At 39.0% G+C, this 21,707-nt stretch overlaps 1 protein-coding gene across 8 annotated transcripts in view; it reads right to left on the reverse strand.

The window, feature by feature from the left end:
* The window catches only part of cdc42bpaa (CDC42 binding protein kinase alpha (DMPK-like) a), a 79,165-nt gene that overhangs the window by 33,816 nt on the left and 23,642 nt on the right, over positions 1 to 21,707 (reverse strand). For all 8 annotated transcript variants that reach the window (XM_082142756.1, XM_082142753.1, XM_082142757.1 and 5 more), the window contains exons 6-11: positions 6,399 to 6,492; positions 2,930 to 3,130; positions 2,034 to 2,285; positions 1,824 to 1,903; positions 468 to 628; positions 252 to 374 (exon numbers count right to left, since the gene is read on the reverse strand). In XM_082142756.1, coding sequence (XP_081998882.1) covers positions 252 to 374; positions 468 to 628; positions 1,824 to 1,903; positions 2,034 to 2,285; positions 2,930 to 3,130; positions 6,399 to 6,492 — 911 coding nt within the window. The remainder of the gene's footprint in view (positions 1 to 251; positions 375 to 467; positions 629 to 1,823; positions 1,904 to 2,033; positions 2,286 to 2,929; positions 3,131 to 6,398; positions 6,493 to 21,707) is intronic.

Raw genomic sequence — 21,707 nt, forward strand, 5'->3', positions numbered from 1 at the left:
GGAGAGAGACAAGAATACATGGAAGGGGCACAAACAACAACGTGAGACATTAAAAACATTGTGTATTTATGAGATTCAGTTGAGACACAACTGTAAATGTCATGTGCAAAACAAACATGCATTTCTTGGTATGAGAAAAAGCAGCTATTTATGTTGATCAAAATTGTTCTCTATAGACAAAAAGTTTAGTCACATCAAGCTAAATGTGTGTGATTCATGTTTATATGAGATTCATGTTTATATGAGATTACCTGCAATCTGTTTCCTTAGCATTTCTATCTCCTCCTTCAGTCCACGGATCTCAAACTCTTTGTTGGAGGAAACAGGCCCGTCCCCGCTGGAGTACTGCAGAGCCTGAACTGCTTTTGTGGACTCTGAGGACCAGAAGACATTACTGTCAGCCAGAAAGACTAACAACTCTGGGATAATTTCAGCAGAAAATAGGCTAAGGACATGAGTGCAGACACCTTGTAGTTTGCGACTGAGCTCCAGTTTTTCCTGCTCCAGACGGCGGATCCTCCGTTCATACGCCTCGGTAGCCAGACTGTCCTCCAGGCCTCGCTGCACGCCCACGTCCATCTGCGTAGGTGCCACAGACTCCCGCAGGCAACCGCGGTCAGACAGCGTACTGTAGGGGAAAACAGGGTCAGGGGTCAAATGATCACACTAGAGCAGGGGTTCTCAAACTCTGGCCCTCAAGGTCCGCTTTCCTGCAGAGGTTAGATACAACCCTTATAAAACACAACTGAACAAGCTAATCGAGGTCTTCAGGGTTACTAGAAAGATATAGGCAGCATTAGAGGTCTGCGGGTTAATGTTTAATGAATAGCCTCGGGTTCGGGTTTGTAACATAGAAAAACTATATAGGCTATACATATATATAGTTTGCATGGGATGTGCTTGGCTGCTTGCTGTGTTGTGATCGTAATTATATGAGCACGCGAGAGAGAAAGTAGTCTATGTGTGCAGTTTCAGCACCGTCGTCCTCAGATTGTGGTGTTGTGACCCAAATAGTGCGCGCGGGAGTGAACAGTTTTGTAAAATGATATATGAATCATTTTTATTTGATCATATATCATTTTACAAAACTGTTTTGCGCATGTGCTCCCGTGCGCGCTATTTCAGTCACAACACCGCAATCAGAGGACGGCGCTGAAACCATCAACTGTCGATGCTGTTCTCTTCCTTCATAACTCGTACTGAGAAGGATATATTTGTGTAAATAGTTGTGCAACTGCGCAAACTTTGTTTTGAAGTAAAATTTTTGAGTTCCAGGGGAATTTGTGACTGGTTCACCTGTTCAACCACATCAAAGTTTCGTAAGTCAGTCCGTGCTTTTTCTCTTTTTTTTTCTTGAGTGCTGACTGATGAGGGGGCCGCTGTGCCTCGGTGAAAGTGTTTGTACATCTAGCCTATTTTTTTCATTATCGTTGCAAGCAATCATAAAATACAGCATATTGCAAAAAAAGAAAAGAAAGGTATTTACTGTGAGAAACGGACCTCGGGTTCAGGTCGGGCTCTGGCTTAAAATATAACCGTAATGGTCGGGATGGGTCAGGTTAAATGATTTCGGGTACGGGCCGGGTTCGGGCATTAGTTTAAAGCCTGTGCAGACCTCTAGGCAGCATGAGTTTGATCATGGTCTGAGTTAAACTGTGTAGGAAAGTGGACCTCGAGGGCCAAAGTTGAGAACTCCTGCACTAGAGACTTATACGAGTCAAGATGTCTTCAATTTTAGGGCTGATTTTTGTTTTAAACAGGACGGATTTGAACCTGTATCTCCAACATGATCAGCTCAGATGAGTTTTACAGTGATATCTTACCAGTTGCTGGTGTAGGTGAAACCTACAAATGGGAGATGGTGTCCTGAGAAGGCGGTGTGGGAAGGAGGTGGCATTGTCTCCTAAACAGAGCAGAGATCATAAGCTGTAGCATCTCTAAAAGATCTGGGTTGGTACCCCAAAGGTTGTGGGTTCAAACCCAACAATGTGTGATCTTCATTAAGGTAGGTCAAAAACAAAAGTGCAATTTACTGCTGTATTCTTGAGGCAGTCGTCATCCACGTCAAAGTTTGATGTGTCAGATGGGCTGCTGACTTCAGGGATGTAGGGGGCGTCACAGTTGCGGATGTTCTGCCAGTCAATGCCGGAAAAGAAGGGGTGCTGTTTGAAGTCCACAATGCCGTTCTGGCCCAGCCTGTGCTCTCTGCAGCAGATGAGTCTGCGGATCAGGTCTTTGGCATTCTCCGAGACTTCCGTCACATGGGCAGGGAACTGGAACCGCTCCTGCGGGAAACAGGGTATGAAAAGAAAACCACTTAATAAAGACACAATATTGGAGACACAATTGCTGTTGCTTTTATAAAAGTGTTCTGCATTACAGTGTTAAAGAGGACCTATTATGCCCTTTTACAGTCTTGATTTAGTTTTTGGGGTCTACAAGAATAAGTTTTCATGCTTGAATGTTTGATGATTGGTCAACCGCTTCCAGCGTGTTTCAGAAACATCACGCCCTTTATCATAACTGCAAGTTTCAACACACCACCAAGCCTCGTCCCTTTTTTGGTGTATACCTTGGGGCGGGAATTATTTAAATGAGGAATATAGTGATGTGTTTGTTCCAGGAAGAAAACTCAAGACTACAATGGAGGCGTTTCAGGGAGTTCAGAAACAATGCTTCCTGATATTAAGAATAACTCCCTTTGGAGTAACATTGTGCTTTGTAACTTTGCAGACCTTTTTTCATGCTCAAACAGCAACATTACACACTAAAGAAAGCTGGAAATGTAAAAAATCTTTATAGACTCTCTTTGAATGTTTTCTTAAAAGCTTTGTGTTATGCCTAAAAAGCATTAAGAATTGTAAAATCACTGCAGTGCATGGCCTTTCATGGATTATTGGTTTAAAATAACATTGCTATGAGTCTATACCTTGTGGTTCATAATCTTGCCATACGTTTCCACCAGGGACTCTGCATAGAAAGGAGTTTCCCCGTACAGCATCTCGTACATGCAGACGCCCAGTGACCACCAGTCACATTCGGGGCCATATTTCCCTTTTCCGTCCTCCATAGCTTGCAGGATCTCAGGAGAGATGTAGTCTGGAGTGCCCACAGCCACAGAGGACTGCACCTGTGATGACAGAAAATGAGTTTAAGAGCATGCTGGAAAGTTCAACAGGAGAAAAGGCTGCATATTGCACTCAAAACTGGAACACATATTCTCAATTTAGTAAGCTTAATTGGACTGGTTTAATTTACACTTGCAGCATATATCGATTCTGCTTTGGAAAAGTCGAGTTTACAGGGAACTGGTTGACAGCCATACAGAATTTTCTGCTTTGTTGTCTTAGTCATGTCTGTACTAGTCACTTACTGCTATTTAGTCAAGGGTCTAGCTACCTTTTAATAGTCTGTCTAGTGGTTTCTAAACTTAAACTAACATTTTTTGGATCAAAAAGACACTTTATATTATATGAAATGCATCCTGGTGTCAATTCGGGACACAATGTCAGGTCTCTACCTGCAGGGCTGTGATGCCTGGTAAAGATTTTTATTTTTTTTAAACAATGCAATGATTTTGCATGAATGCAATTATTTGCATGAATCTCACAAAACCTGTCAAGAACATGGCTTTTCTTTTTCATTTTCTCTTTGTCATTAAGTATAGCCAGTCTTTTCGACAGGTATCATGAGATTCATCTATTTACTGTGGTGTTTGTTATTACGACTGCAGGAAAATTCAGGACCTGGCATGTTGAGAACAGAAACAGAGAGGGGTTCAGTGTCTGTCTGAGCAGATCACATCACAACACATCCTGTCAGGGAACAAGGCTGAAAGGCAAACTGATCCCTGAAAATGCGTCTTTATTGGCACAACACTCATCACTATAAAATGCAAATTAATAACTCAAGCCATTTCATTGGTTGCAGCCAGCAGAGGTGGGCGTGGCCTAGGGGAACATGTCGCTCAAAGTATTCAGATACACAAAGACCTCTCAGAGCACAAACCACATTGAGAGAGAAAAAAAAAAGAGATAGAGATATCACTAATGAACAAGGGGGATGATTGGAGCTTCCTGGCCTGGGTTTAAGTGGGCTGAGCAGCCGGAAACCGCCTGTAATGCAGCCTGTGGCAGATGTGTGCAGCTGGAAGAATTTGTGGAAGTGAGGCAGTAAATTAGCTGCTCTCGCTGGCAGTGACACACACTTGAAAACACACGGACATGTGAAGAGAGTTAGGCACACACGTGCGAACACGCAGAGACCACACTCACGCTGCTCTTGTCAGAAGTCGGGGGGATATCCAGCCGAGCTGTCTGCGACGTGCCAGAAAACAGCAGCACATATCAGATCATGTGAAATACTCACCCCTTCTTCAAAGACAACTCTGAAATACAACTCTGATCAGAAACTGCCTTTCAAACCGACGGGTGTCCTCTGGGTCTCCCATTATTTTATATTAAAACAGTGTGCCTACATGATTGAGCTGGAGCCCAATTTCTTCAACAGAATTGTTTTTTTAAGAACAACTCTCAATTTATTGTCCAAGCCTTTCTCATCAGAAAACTAGATGAAAGAGCATGTGTCAGATGACTCTCTCTCTACAAACTCTTTTTGTAGCATTTTCTTTGAGACTGGAATACACTGCAACTTTTGCTCAGATTTTTTTAGAGGAGTCAACAATAGTTGCCGAAAGTCTTTTCGCCAGTCGGAGTTCACAGTGTGTGATGGACGCAGACTCTGATTTTTAGCATCAGAATATGATTCCATCCTGACGGAGGATATAGAAACATGTTTGATATTTTGAGCCCATTTTAGAAAACATATTGTAATGTATGATGCATCGCTACTGAAACCGAAGTGGTCCTGATTCTGATTTCTTTATCGGATTCACACAGATAAAACAACTGATTGCACCAATCACCTCTAACTTCCATTATAATCTATAGTGTCCATACTGGCCGCGTCTACCCACGCAAGAGTGCATTCAAATCGTTTTTTCTTAGGCGACTTAGCGCATAGAGTCGCTACAAACACTACTGCAGTCATCTCTGCACATCCATGTTTGTTTCATCTGCCACGAGTCTTTTAGCAATGAGTCACATGTTTCTGTTTGAGTTTGTTGTGTTCGGAATGATTTAAAAGTCTGGTAGTGTATAACCCTCAGCCGGCAAGTGTATAATGCCCAGTTTTTCTCTGTAACCATTGACAAAGTAGGCAAGTGAACAATGCCTAGTTTATTTTTTATTTTTTTCATCTGTTCGGATTTTAAAAATCGTGTAGTGTATTCCAGCCTTCAGCTGTGTAGTAATAATCTACATGCACTTAAACTGACTTTATTTTTAAGAACCTTAAATGCCGATACACTTGCACTACCATTCAAAAGTTTGGGGTCGTAAGATAAAAAAAACTAAAACAAATTAATCTCTCTTGCTCACCGAGGCTGTATTTATTTGATCAAAAATACAGTAAAATATAAATATTGTGGAAATATCATTACAATTTAAAATAACTTGTTTTCTATTTTAATATATTTTAAAATGTAATTAATTCCTGTAATGGCAAAGTTGAATTACTCCAGTCTTCAGTGTCACATGATCCTTCAGAAATAATTCGAATATGCTGATTTGATGCTCAAGAAACATTTATAATTGTTATCAATGTTCAAAACAGTTATTCTACTTAATTTTTGTGGGTTTTTTCAGGATTCTTGAATATAATAGAAAGAACATAATTTGAAATCGATTTTTTGGGATGAATTTAATGCATTCTTGCTGACTAAAATTTATAATTTCTTTAGAAAAAAAAACACTGGCCTCAAACTTTTAAACAGTAGTGTAACTGAGGCAAAACATTGTTAGGATAGGAAGTGAACTAAAATATGGGAAAACCAACCCGAAACTGATCCCAAAAAATAGCTACACACTTACATCACACTTAAAAAAAGATAGACTTGAGTCCAAAAGTATTTTCTCGTTCACTTTCTCCCAAGTGATTTAAAAAAATATATCTTCAGTAATAGATTATGTAATTCGCAATGCCTTGGGATACTTTTTAAGTCCCATGAGGCATATGCTGTAAGTGACATTTTATTAGGATGTTTTCTTGGAATCAACGCCATTACTTTGAGCTAGAGAAACACTGATGAGAGCTTAAATAAAGCTTTGCATTAAAACAAATACATCTTGTTTTTGCATTTAGACATTCCTGTTGTGAGGCTTTCAAGTTGTAGGATCTGTCTGACTCATTACAGTGTAGATTAAAACACTAAAAACACAAACGCATTATCAGCTCTAAACAGCAAACCTAATGACTTCCTCCTCCTGTGAAATATGAGGATTAATATTCTCTTATGTCTGCATATCCACTAATATTCAAACAGCTAACATTATACATACCGTTCCATCCTCCCTGAGTTTAAGACAGGAGCCGAAATCTGCAAGCCGAATGTGTCCATTCACATCCATGAGAATGTTATCTGGCTTGATGTCTCTGTCAGAGAGAAAACAGAAATGACACATTAATACAAAATCAATAAAAGATTTGAGATGTTATATGTTGATGTGAAAGAATTTGCTATGAGCCATGTTCAAAGCTGCCATGGTTACTGATTAAAAAGGGAACACACACACACTAACCACATTTACTCTTTGAATGCACAGCATGTTGTTTCGGATACGAGTGCATGCAAAAATACATTAACGTAAATGTAAATATTGCTGTTATTATTGTATTTGGTTTACATGAAGCAAAAATATTTTTGAGGCATGCTACGGCTTAAAGCCATCGAGGACTTTAGAGAGCTTCTTAATGAGACGGAGCAGTAATTCACAGTGGGCTTCACAGTGGGGACTTGTGTCCGCCCAGTAAATCACCTCTATTCCTAAGAGAGCCACAGAGGAAACGGCTCTGTGACACAGAAAGCCTCCATCCACTCCACATAACACAAGCCCTTATGAGAGGGAAGTCAAAACAAACAGAGGTCAGAGATTTGAACCTGTCATTTGCAGGGCAGGATTAGTCTTAATAGGGCACGAGAGGTGTTCTCTGCCCCGTCTGTGACCTGCCCATGGGGCAACCGGCACTAGAAGCATAAACAAACAGGCATCAAAGTGTCGCAAGTTCATGTCTCCATTACAGCTTATATGAACCTATGTGTGAGAGAACACGCTCGAGGCCAGAGCGAAACACACACTGTTCTTATTCTTCTTCACGCTCATGTTCGCCTCTCGTAAATTTGATCCAGGAGGGTTGACGTGGAGCAGTAATAAAGACGGAGTGAATGTTAGCATGTGCCTTGTATAGACATGAATTACTACAACACTCGTGAGGTGAGTTTCCATCAATATCTCACCCAAACGGCCCTGAATCCTGTAACAATGTTCAATGGGCAGTCGTTGTTTTTTTTTTTACATAACCATAGTAAAAAGCGCTATTGAGATTTATAATGAAAACACAGTTGTGCTAAGAGCTGAAGGAAACTTGATACTGAGGTATATCATATTCTACCATTTTTGCAGCATTTTTATATTCCTGAAATTTAAGAAATGAGTCGTGCAAACTGAATACAAACTGCTACTGAAATAGAAACCAAGCAATCAACAAAACCTCCTGTCGCTTGTGGCGGATTGTCTACTGGTTACGACAAAAACTCATGCCTGGTTAAGACAAGGCTATAATATTAGTAAATGTTTCATCCTAAACATAATTGAAACATAATTTACATTTTCCATCATCTTTTAGACATTTGGAAATTACCTACAACATCTTTAGGCTATTATAGTGATATGCAAATGGCCTACATTACCATTCAAAAGTTTGGGGTCAGTAAAGAAATTAAATTAACACTTTTACACTACAATATTACTTTTTTACTGCATTTCGTATCAAATAAATAGAACCTCGCTGAGCATTAGAGACTTGCAAAAATATTTTAAAAAAATCTTACTGACCCCAAACTTTTAAACAGTACATTATGATCTTTTTGCATGCCAAAGAGATTTGAGAGCTAAATATCAAATGCTTCCTCGCACAAAGACTTTGTTTAAAGTGAATGAAGTCCTGATCATGCTTTTATTGTATGTAAAAAGCAGCATGAAAAATTCAGAAGAAAGTGAGTCATATGGGTTTGGGATTTTTTTTTTTTTTTTTTTTTTGTGAACTATTGCTTAAATGTGCTCATGGTTGTGACATCATAGCCATGACAATATCTGAATGACTCATTTTTGCAGTTTAGTTTCAATAAATGTTCAGTGCAGACCGGGGTTGTGAACTATAGAGGATTTCACATAAAAACAAGTTTTTCATGGAATGTCCCCTTCAAAACACTCCTGCTGCGACTCCATTTGAGAGCTAAGGAATGAAAACAAAGAGTACTTTCGTGGTCTACTACAATTTATAGTCATAACTGGGGACTCTTCCAAAAAAAATCAGCACGGGAAGCCTGGACAGTCATGGAGACTTCCTCACAGGGAACACTTCTCTGGGCACATTAAAGAGTCTCTACAAGCTGTGTGAATCGGATCACTGATTTTATCCTTTATACGGCAGCGGAAACTTCACATTTGTCCCAGATGAGGACCAGTGTGGATTTGGCCCGTGTGTGGGTACGGGCACAACACTGGTTTGGGTTGCCTCATTAGAGGCCGTGTTTATTTGTTCTGCCCCTCTCCGGCTGCTTTCCCTCCATGTTTCCACAGAGGCAGAGCTACTGTGAAGGGAGGCCGCCTCAGGAGAACAGGCGGAACGGTTCACATGCAAACCAATACAACTGATTAACATGACTCATCTGGTGCTCGAGATCAGGATCTCCTGGAGTCTGTTCTGGGATCAGAGGAAAATGGCGATGACACTCAAAAAATACAGTTTCCTTTCATTGTTCGCGGGCAGCCAATGAAGACCATAGGTGGGAATTACGCAAATTTGTTACATTGTTACCTATGAATGTTATGGAAGTAAGACCGGAATTACTGACGACTCATTTCGGCAGTTCAGAATCGATTCTTTCTTTTGGGAGACAATAACTATTTATCATGCACTTTGATATTTATAACTTTGCACTGAAACTAAAACCAGGGCTCAATGCTAAGGACTTTTTCTACTGGCCCGTTTGGGCCAGTGTTTCAAATTTTTACTTGCCCTGCCAAAATTTTCACTGCCCCCGCACCACAAAAAAAGAGCATAAAATGGGCCTAATTATTGTTTTAGTTGTTTTTGATCCATGTAACCTTAATAAATAAGGGTATGACACCAAAAACTATAGCTTAAGTCATATATAAATGTTAAATATTGTTACAGTCAGTAATAAAATAACAACAAATAATAAAATTACGAGCAATAGCACAAATAAATACAATAGAACAAACATATACAAATGAAATAAACAGTTATTTTCAGGATTTTCATGTGGGTCTAACCTTTCAAATGTAAAATATCACTGCATAGACTATAGATCCTTACAGTATAAATATAGATTAACCCTTATTTACAGTTATTCAGTCAAGAGCAGTGAGCGATTTTTCAGGATAATTAGGCTGCTGTCACTTTAAGAGTTGCATGGACCCAATATACTGTCACACATGCATCTCATGTTCACATTTAATGTCTATGTTTAATGTTTAACCAACTAAACAACAGCTCAGGAAGTTGTGAAAGAGTATTCGCGCGATGTGAGATGCGGTGCTCTGGATACCAAACTTGAATATTTAAATAGGCAAGGCTAAAAAATGAGCAAATGATCAACTTCTGTGAAGATGCAGCACTGGTCCGATCGGGCAAGTGACAATTCCGTCAACTGGCCCCAGTGTCTTTCATCCCCGCGGGGGCCATCGGGCAGTCCTTTTTGTCGAGGCCTGTAAAACTTTTATTAAAGTAAAAATTATTCCTGAAATTAAAGCGGAAATAAAATGAAATAAAATATAAATACGAGGTGAAAAACTTAACAAAAAAAAACTTAAGGCAACTAACTAAAATAAGTTTAAGTAGTAAAATTACAAAATTTGAAATGGAAATAAATAGAAATATTAAATAGAAATAAGAAATCTAATAAAAATGACAAACGCACATAAAATTACTAAAATGTTGAAATTAAAATAAAAAAATCTTAAAAGCGAATTAAAAATAGTAATAAACACTATAATAGTACGGAAACAATACTAAAATAACACTGGTCTAATAACTAATATTCAGACACAAATGAGTTTTTTCAGATTTTTTATGAGTTTGAAGGTCAAATATAAGAATATAACCCAGTGAGATACATCTAAGAACAATCCGTTCGACGGATTAAGGATCAAGGTCGACGTCCCTCCTGCCAGTAGGTGAACTAAACCCCAGTCCTGACAACACCGGAGCTAACATCATCCCCTCAGCCAGTCAAAGTGTTGAAAGAAAAACTTATCTTCCTCTCACATGAAGGATGCTACACACAGGCCCTGACAGAAACACAACGCTGGGAAGCAGGAGGACATTAAAATGTGATTAGTGCTGGTTTCCTGCCCTGTCGAGTCGACGCACGTCACCACAGCTGCGGCGAGACTACAAATGCAAATTTATATGAAAGGCTAATGTTTTAAGTATTTGAGGAGCGGAAAGAGTGTCTTAAATATAATAAAATAATATATCAACCATTGAACAAGGTATCAGCGTCTGTCAAAATTGTTGCTGATGTATGTGGTCAACAAAGACCGAGAGGACATTATTAAGATGAGTTTGAGGAAAACAATCGGGAAAGAGAGAGATGTGTCCCTGTAGACTGTATTCACCTCCCATTAGGGTTGGGACAATACACTTATCTCCTGATACAATACTATTATGATTCTTGGGTGCCGATTAGATATGTATTGAGATTTGAAAAAATAGGTATAAATGACCTTATTGTGTGAATGGTCATGCAACGTTTCATGTCCTCAGGGTCTCTTTAACACACACACACACAGAGAGAGAGAGAGAGAGAGAGAGAGAGAGAGAGACAGGAGGGGCAGCAGCTGGTCAGTAGATGGGCAGGTGGTGGAAGACTGTGTGTGTGTGTGAGTGATAGAGACAGTAAAGGATCAGTGGGCACTGAGAAACAGAGCCGTGTTGTTAAAAATAACTTCTCTCTCTTTCTTTCTCAGCCAGCCCAAAAACTGCTCTGATCCACAGAGCATTCCAACGCACTTATTAGTCGCTCTCTGTAGGACATGATTCTGATTCTGCAATCAATTATTTCTTAAAGGGGTCATATAATGGCACATGCACTTTTACAAGTTGATTGTACTGAAATGTGTGTTAGCAGTGCCTGTACACAACCATCATAAAATGATAAAAATCCATCCAGTGGTTTTTTTTTTTATCTCCTTATATGTTTTCCCCTCTCTCAAATCAAGCCATTCGATTTTGTGACGTCACAAAAAAATTGCCCCTCCCACAGACCCGCCCTCGCTCGTGAGCGATCTGTCAATCATAGTCCGCGCGGACCGGCGCATCATTGTGAAAGTGAAAGTGAAAGTGAAAGTGAAAGTGACACGTGATGGCCAAGTATGGTAACCCATACTTGGAATTTGACCTCTGCATTTAACCCATCCAAGTTAATGCACACACATTAGGAGCAGAGTAGTGAGTAGTTAACACACAGACACTGCAAACGTGGATACACACACCCAGAGCAGCGGGCAGCCTTTGTGTGGCGCCCGGGGAGCGATTAGGGGTTAGGTGCCTTGCTCAAGGGCACCTCAGTCATTTCCCACCGGTTCTGGAATCGAACCAGCAACCTTTGGGTTACCAGTTCAACTCCCTAACCACTAGGCCATGACTGCCCCCTAAGCGATTGTGGTGTTCTGTTCTTGGGAGTATTAAGGAACACAGCAGTCATATTGATGTTCCTAAATCCGAACCGCTGAAGACGCAGTGGCTGAGTTTGTTTTTGAAGGGAATATTCCCCACGATCAACAGCAATGCTTTCATGTTTGCACGAATCATTTCACACACCAGACTGCTTTACAGACGAGGATCAGTAACGTTATAAAGCTGGTTTTGCTAAGAAGCTGCTCCTGAAAATAGGATCGGTTCCAACTATTCGTGTTCCTGCTGCACCTCCAGAAGAAGAAGTGAGTGTAACGTTTTATTAACCTTTATATTAATATTTATATTAATCTTTGCAGATCGCTAGCACGCTTCACGATGAATGCGGCTGTTTACACTCAGGTACATTACGGCATGTTTTCTATGTACGACGTTCTCAATATAATTCATAATCCCACGTTAATAATGAACAACGCGTTATGGTTATGGTGTTATTATTACAAACGGTGTCCCCACAGAACAGAGTGGCGGGGTGAGCAAAGCTCATTATCATTTAAAGACACATGCACTTAAACGGCATGCTGAAAACAGAGCTGTTTTTAACCAGGGAAAATTTGTGTTTTCTTACAATACTAATGAAAATTTTTTATTAAAGTATATTACAAACTTTTAATTTAGACCCTAAAGAATCATATTAGCTTTTACAAAAATGGCATTATATGACCCCTTTAATAACTTATGAATAATGACCATTTATTTACTGATTCAGAAAGTAGTCATACATGCAGGATACATGTACATTCAACCAGTAACTATTTCAAAATTAACCATTTCACATCAGTGTCCTGATCACCCTATAAGGGTTTATTCTGCCATAATCACTAACATATGACATACACGCACATAACACAAACTTAACTATCGTTCGGATATAGTTCAGATTTATTCTGCAAGGATGCATTAAATTGACCGAAACTGACAGTCTAGACATTTATAATGTTACAAAAGATTCTAACTACATAAGAAAAAAGAAAACCTGTCTCTACCGCGGTTACGCTCAAAATACATTGCTGTGCTGCGCCATCACAAAAACGTACCATTTGCATGCATTTTTAAGCATTGCTGTTTAAAAACAAGTGATTTTAAACCGTTGAAGCGCATTAAGCAGCGAAAGACAACTCATTTCACTATACACGGGCGCTGTGAGATGGTTTCTGAGAGACGCACGCACATGAAGCCACTGCTCAGAGCACGTGAGGACTGAACCGAGTGCTTTTTGCCACCTAATCGGGTTTGATAGAAACTGTGTGAAAAAAGAAAAATGTCCTAATAAAGGCAAGCTGATGCCAACCTCACGGCATGATGACGAGACCACTGGAAACTCTTATCAGACGAGCTATGTTTACAGAAAAAGAGATTGGTACTGCCAAGATACTGAGAGACAGAATTCCACACATTCCTAACATTAACAAAGCGTTTTTCCGGACCTTTTTTTTGGGTAAAATTTTATTTTCAAAGCTCATCACTGAGCCCAGCTGTCCAATCACAGTGGAGGAGGGGCGGGACAATTATGCTACGTCGCTCATGTGCTCTCAAGAGCCCGAAGCAAGGCATTTTCAAAAGGGCTCCTGGTGTGTTTTCGCCTGGCTAAAAAGGCTTTGTTGGACACATGACCTTAGTTTGATGTGCACTGCTATTAGTGATGTCTACAAAGGCAAGCTTAGTGTTATCAAAAATATCAACATTTATCAATATCAATCAATATTGTCTTTAAATTCAATTTACTATTTGAAATCAAGCTTCTTTGTGCTGTGTGTCAGCTACTGCAACAAAATTACCCCATTATAAAAGCAAATACATTAAGTTAGCAAATATTTGTGAGATTGTAATGGTAATTGATCAACATTTATATAAAAAAAGCTTAAAAGCTTTATCATATAAAGTCATCTCATTAAAAAAATATATATATGACAGTATATGCAGCATTTTCACATCACATGTATTGAATATCGATACTTTTCAAGGTATTATCAAAGTTAGAAATGCCAGTATAGTGACAACACTAATCACTATTACTAGCGCTCATGTATAAATGTTACAGATTTGAATAACCCCTAACACTAACTTTTTGTCATGCCAATAAAGCACTGTTGAATTTGCGTTGCCAGAAAGAGAGAGTGCTCAATGAACTGAAACGCTTTCCCATGGCTAGGCGGTCCAAAGTCATGAGCTGTACTTAAAACCCTGCAATTTTCCCCATAAATGCGTAAACAGTAAACACCAATGGCCTTTAGCATGACCCAGCATTCCTCTCTCTTGCAACTATTTGTTATTTGTCAGTCTCGCGAGTGGAAGGGGGTGGTCAAAACAGCAAACATCCCTCCCAGCCCTTCCGCAAATAGACCACTTACAGTGATGACCATGTTTACTCTACTAGCAGCTATTTTCTCTTCCTGATTTTCTCTTTCCACAAAGAAAGACGGGAAAGACTGCTTCCTGCAGTTCAAAAAACTTTTGGCATTATGAGCTTTAAAAAAAAAAAAAAGCAGTTCCGGACATATAAAGAAAGCTTGTTGTTAACTGGTCAGTGAAAATAATAATAATAATAATGTAACGCTCAATATTCATGCTCAGTGCGAATTAGCCCATAATCAGATTGTACTTTCTGGTGTCTAATTGGTTTAAATCCAGCTAGCATAACCCCGCCCTTTGTTAAGAGCATTCCAGACAAAGTACACATTTCCCAGACACTTCACATAAACCAATTAGCTTCATATCAACAAATAAAGAGTCAAAGATGTCAGTGTTGTGCATCAAGGCCTCAACACACACACCAACAGAAAAAGAGGACAAGTGATCAGAGGAAGGGAAGTAATCCTGCTTTAAAAGAGCATGTTGATCTGTGGACACCATCTGCCCTGACATCAGACAGACAGAGAGAGAGAGAAGTGGCATGGCTTACTGACCACTAACGTCTCCAATGGTCAGCTGTCCGGTCGTGCTATTAGACAGCCTCATCTCAGTCACACTGAGCCTTTCACAAAGAACGGTGTCTCATTTCCTGGAAATGAGGTATCACTTCCTATGAGGAGCAGAACAACTAGCAGTGGTGTACCACTTCCTTCAGGGTTTACACCGCGTCCTGTTTAGTGGTTTACAACAGGCCTCAACTTCCTCAACAGGTGCTGTTTTTCTTAAATGCATCTAAAATGACTTCAAATCTCAGAACAAAAGGATATATTCACTAGTGGAACTATGCTACAGGTTACCAACTACATCAATCTGGATAAAACACAAAATTAGGATAATATATTTTGTTTTCGTGACCTGCATTTAAGATATTTTGGTGGCCGCCAAAATGAATCTTTGTCCCATCTAAGATGTGTTTGATCATTTAACGTGACGATACCTGCCAGTACCAGTACTTTTAAATCGCTTTGAAGAGCGTTAAATGTTTCTATTTACAACATGTCTTCACAGTTTTGAGCTTTGAAGCCAATCGCCAATCATGAGTTCTGCAAGCTCTAATTCACAAATCCTTTCATTATAACCCACAAAATATAAACCCGATGTCAATAAGAGCTTCATTGCACAGTGTAGGCAGCTTCATTGATTATTACCGGAGTTTCAGAAGAGTGTAGCTTTGTGTACCTCGCGTTGTAATGACAGCGTCAGCGATTATAATGGCAGCGAACTTTGCCCCCTTTCTGCATATAGGTATAGGCTATATTTTCCATCCTGCCAACTACACATTGCAAAGTTTCTGGACTGACAACCGTATTTAAATGTGCGATTGAATCCGATTGACAATGATAACTGTAAATGGACGGAACAAAACAATCTGATACTGTGTCAAATGATCTGTGAGTTAAAGGGATATTTATGTAGTAGAAATGTGAAATTATTTAAGAAGTTGGTGCCTTCTAGACTGAGAAAAGCCAGAAAATTTATTTTTGGCTCATGTGGATGAAAGACAACAACTCCCAGAATGCACTTGCTTCGCTGCCCTACGAGGCCACTCCCAAGCCACGCCTACTGGTTACAGAGGGCAGTGTCGGAAGAAATGATACAACTAGGCTACTAGTCGACTCGAAACTGAAAAGGCGCCGTTTTATCGTGAGATTCCCCTATGGGCGGGTTGAACACATGCAGAACGAGCTCCTCCCACTGGCTGTAGTCTCTCGCCTCTGGACAAAAAAGCCTAAAAAGTTTTTTTCCCAGACACACAATAAAGAAATCTCTCATCTCAGGGGGACATGAGGGAGGGAAGCACAGTCATTCGAAAATACTACCGGGTTTCTACTGATACAAAGCTTAATGCTAATCGGTGAAGTAACCCTTTAAGTCTTGGAGTGTAAATGCAAAATAATAGACCTGCCAATTTTCCATGTAATGTGTTACTTTGTTGGTCATTTTATCACTAACTTTTCAAATCAGTCACTCAGTGACTTTTTACCTATACATTTACAGATTTTTTTAAATATAAAATAGTTCTAAGCACTTTGTTTTATGATCTGTCCTTAAAGTTATTTATTTATTTATTTCATGACAAGTTAAGTTGGATAAGTTAATATTACAAACTGTTTCTTTGCATTGCATATATATATATATATATTAGTGGTGGGCCGTTATCGGCGTTAACGTGCTGCGTTAACGCGAGACTCTTATCGCGCGATAAAAAAAATATCGCCGTTAATCTATTCTCCAAGTTGGGTTGGGAGATGGCTCTACACAAGCTATGATGACTCAATCTACCCGCGGCCGCGAGGTAAACCCGGCTGCAACGCATATTCGTCGTCATCTTAAGTAAACACGGCTGAAAGTGAAAGCTGGTGAAAAAGATCGGTGCAACATCCATTATTTGGACTTGGTTCGGGTTTAAGCCGTCAGACGAGCAGCAGCAAACTATATACAGAGTGTGTGGGGTAACAGTTCGGTAAGTTAACACACGACTAATCCGTTCGACCACCTCAAATTCAAAACGAAACATGATATCACTGAATACCAGCGCGCGCGTATTATTCCCATTCCAATATATCTTAGTGGTGTAGCACATAATCTCGATTTTAAGAATCGTTGTTGTGTTTCTTTTTAACTGAAAAGACATCAGTTAGACAATATTCTAATTTAAAATTTGGGGTTTCATAAACTCCAAGCCATAATAAACATTAGACCTACTTAAGTCTCTGCAGCTAGTGTACTTAAATTTTATTTATCTGCAAAATTATGTTGTATACTTACAGTTTTGCACAATATATGTTCTCAAAACTACATACACCCTTTAAAAAAAAATACATTTAGCAGTTGTTTAGCATGGGTCTGTGTAATCTGTTCTGAAATGGTTTTATTATAATATACTGTATATCGTTATCGCAAGAGGCTGCAATGTATATCACAATATAGATTTTAGGCCATATCGCCCATCCCTAATTGATAGCCTATAGTAGTTGATAATAACATAGGCCTACCTAATGTTGCCTACGGACGGTAACAGTACAGTAGTAAACTTTTACAGTCTATGAGTAGAACAGCTTTCTCAAGTAGTTTGTGATGCATTTTGGAAACAGGAGATGAGCCCCTGGTCTAATGCGCCACCTGGCTTGAGAAACCCGTTCTCAAAGACTTACTTTTATAGTCATTATTTGGGTAGCACACATATATTCTGAATGCCTTCGGCAGAATTCAAATGATTAAAAAAATTAATCTATGCCCACCTCTAATATATATATATATATATATATATATATATATATATATATATATATATATATATATATATATATAAACAAAATGAGAGGATGCACAGGGACTTCCGGAAACACTTGCATGATGATTGCATGAGAAACATCCAAAAAAAAATGTTTTGATAATATTCATAATAATATATTAATATAAAAATATAATAATATTAATTAATAATGTTTAAATTTAAAAGCTTAACTTTAAATGACACTGCTGAAAATGTAGTTTAGTTTCAAGGCATCACAATTTTTACCTCCCCAAAAAAGAAGATCCCAATTTCCACATTTACAGTCTTAGACAAATCTACAGATTCATTATAGCTTGTTTAATTCCCTGTCAAAAGAAAATATAACAACAGAGAAAAACAATTGAATGTTTTCTGTAAGGACGCTGACTAAGACGGTTCCAATCATCTGATGACAGCTATTGGCAGTTGACTATAAGAGACACCAAGGACCTGCGGTCAGGAGAGGGCCGTATCTATCCGACCCATCAGGTTATCATCCCGAGAGAGAGGGAAAAGGGGTGGACATTCAGGAATTCAGATCAATATCTGCACACAGTCCAGAGGAGGGTCAATAACCAGATTATCACAAACAGACCTCGCTAAACCACTAGAGTGAAGATCTCAGGAGCTCCAGAATAACTGAGGTGTGTGTTTGTCAATGCGACAGAGGCCGACCTCATGATCCGAATGAGCTCCAGGCTGGATTTTCTCTGCCAGCAACTCATTCGAGCAGAAAACATGCACACCTGAATCAATATTAACCCAGATTACACAATAGCTTGGAGCGGAGCTGTGATGGAGAGGTTAATCCAAAACAGCCCTGAGAAGAATCTTACCAGAGGAGACAAAACTTCACATACTTAAACCACAATAACCTACTGTTACTAATGGCTTCCTCCAGCTGGACAGTTACTGTACTTTATAAACTCGAACCTTACAGTTGTTACACTGTAAGAACAGGAAGCTGTGAACTGCCATACAAAGGTCACAGAGTAGTTTACTGCTGACTTCAGTGTCGGCTTCCTGCTAAAAGAGACCGCAGGAATGCGAGGGGGCTTTCTTCTGCGGCCTCCAGGATTCTGCAGATGGTGATCAGCGATGTGGTCGAGGATCTGGGGTTGAGATCTCGCTCAGAAGCTGCAGTGGTGTTCATTCCTCTGGGAGCTCCTGAGATTCCAGGCAAAGATGGACGATCCTGGTGATCCCAAGTGCCACACCACACCCTGAATCAAGCACCAACAGGATCTCACTACACACTTTGGTTATGTTCAGAATGGGACATTAGCATACTGTATACTTTGCAGTATGGTATAATCACTACTTTTTGAAATAGCATGCAGTATGCTACTTAGTATGCTACATTTTGTCACATGACTTCACTATGAGTTGTGCCAATTTGTCATCTCAGAAATATGGTTATTTTGCATTTTTAATCCAATAGTGTGAAAACATTTCGAAATTTTTGGCAGCCTGATCAAATAAGACGACACAAAGGAAATCTTCGAAATTGTGATTGATATTAGGGCTGGGTATCGATTAGGGATGGGCGTTTTTCTAAAATATTGTATTTGAATATTCGGGCTTATAAAAATCAATATTTGAATATTAGTTTATTTAAATGACGTTTAACGAGAAATACTTTTTTTTTAAGTTTAAGTTTTTGTCACCATTTCTGAACAAGCTTAAGATTAGGCAATATCATAGACTGTAAAAAAGATGGACGACGCCCCTTCGCTCTCTTCCATTGGTGAGAACTGAAGACGCCAGTGTCCCGATATGGCGCTGACATCTTGGGGTTTGAGTCTGCGCAGTAGCGATTTCGGGACCAGACCTGCGCAGTAGTGAGTAGGAAGTTAAGCCGCAAAATCAAGGCCCCGCCCTCACTCTCGGTGTGAAATAATTAATTATAGAAATTTAGATATTCAATTTAAAGCTCCAATCTCTTCAGTCCTCAGAAGATCCCGAAAAAAAGTCTGTTGGTGCTTCAATGACTACTTCGCTCAGAGAACCAGTCAATCACAGCTGTCAATCATGACGTCACACCACCGTTTTTATAGCATCAAATAACTAACTAAAAACCAACTTATTTTTTAAACAGACACTTGAACTTACATCAGCGTGATAAAAACGACAGCAAATGAAAGAAACCACCTTTGGAAAAAAAGATATTTGAAGTGTAATTTAATTGTTTAGTTGGTCTCACGTCTCGTTGAATAACACGGGGAGGCGGGGCTTATGACCTATACTAGGACCAGTCACCGGGGGGCGATCGAGACGTTTTGGTTTCACTTTTCAGGGCTTGTGCGGCACGTTTTGGGCAATATACACAAAAAGCTTACTATATATCTTAAGGTTTTCTTTTAGTTGAAAACATTAAACAATATGTGTAAACAAAAAACTATAAAGAACAAAAGCATAAGCTCAAGCAGCACGAACGTTGAGAAAACAGTCATGCGTCATGTTGAGAAAAGCAATAATATCCACATGCTCGAGTGAGAAAACACGAATATTCGGGGATATTCGAATAATAATTACAGATCGAATAATCAAAAATTTGAATATTCGTGCACATCCCTAGTATCGATACAGATGTTCGATTTGATTTGATTCTGATTCAAAAGATGTAAACTTGATTTGATTTTCGATTCAATTAATTCAATGATGAAATTTTCACTGGCCCCACCACAAAAACGTAATAAATGAATAAAATAGTAATTGTTTTTGTTATTTTTGACCCATGTATCTTTGTATTGTAATAAAAAAGGTGATGACACCAAAGGATACCAGTGAACTGTAACAATTCTCTGCAGGAATATTAGGCTGCTGTCACTGTAAGACTAATGCTAAAGTGCATGGTCTTTCTCTACTGTTTACGTTCACTTAAGCCATAACCGACTATGTTTACTAGGAAACTCGCCATTTTGAGATACATTTGTGTGAATTTGTCCTTTCAAGCGCGAGGAGATGTTAAATAGAATTAATTTTATTGTTTGAATGCTGAATTAGGGCTGGGCGATATATCGATATAAAAAATATATCGATATATTTTTGAAATGCGATATGGAATTAGACCATATCACATATATCGATATAGTTCAAATTTGCGCCGTGATCCTTGCTCCCCGCGCCTCCTTTTCCACTCTGCGTGCGTGTTTAGAGCATGTTATGTTATGAGAGGCGAATCATGACTACTTCAGAAAACCCAGCACAATAGGAACTACCAGGCAGTGACATAAGTGTACGCTGAGATAAAGTTTTTCACCTCAGAAAAACTGACTTTCTTGTCCTGTCAGCCGTTATCCTGTTCTCGTAGCGCACACTCTTCAATTGCACGCGCAAATGCGGCGGCGGCGCGCGCTGTATCGCCTCACTGACCAAGTGCAAAAGACACTACGAGCATGCAACGCCGTTACGTTGTAAATTAAACGAAATAAAAGTAATGCAGGTATGATTTTCATTCTATTCACCAGGAGCAGTTTCCATGTTTCATTAACAGTTATTGTTAATATTGTGTATTCACCATGGTAACTGTCCTTTCCATATTAACCCCAAAATGCCACTATTTTTCTTTGTGTTATTTTTTATATTTTTAAATGACTGTAGTGGCTCATACCAACATTGTATTAACAAAAACTACTTTGGGACTGCCATTTAATAACTTTAGCATAGGCCTAATGTTTATTTATTAGTACTAGTCTTTACTATTAGTCATATTCTTACAATTTATGTTATATATGCATGTATGTATGTATGTATATATATAGGCAAATTATAACATGTTTACACAAAATTTGTTTATAGCCTATATATATTGAATGTAAACTTTGATAATCATAATTAATAAATCGCTTTTACAATTCGAAGGGAATAATCGGCAATTATGATTTTTGTCATAATCGTGCAGCCCTAACTTAGGTGAAGAAACCTGTTTATTATTTATTCATTTGATTTTGCAACTGTTCACTGAAATAGTTGGTTTTAATAAAACTACTTGTGACGTCATATTTGGCTTTGACTTTGACTGAACATTTTCTCTCACTTTGCGGAAAAAATATCGGGATATATATCGTATATCGATATTCAGCCTAAATATATCGCGATATGACTTTTGGTCCATTTCGCCCAGCCCTATGCTGAATGCAGCTTTCTGTCATTTCCTATGTTTTTATATCAGGCA

Source organism: Leuciscus leuciscus (assembly GCF_965113295.1).
Source record: "Leuciscus leuciscus genome assembly, chromosome: 17".
Lineage (NCBI taxonomy): Eukaryota > Metazoa > Chordata > Actinopteri > Cypriniformes > Leuciscidae > Leuciscus > Leuciscus leuciscus.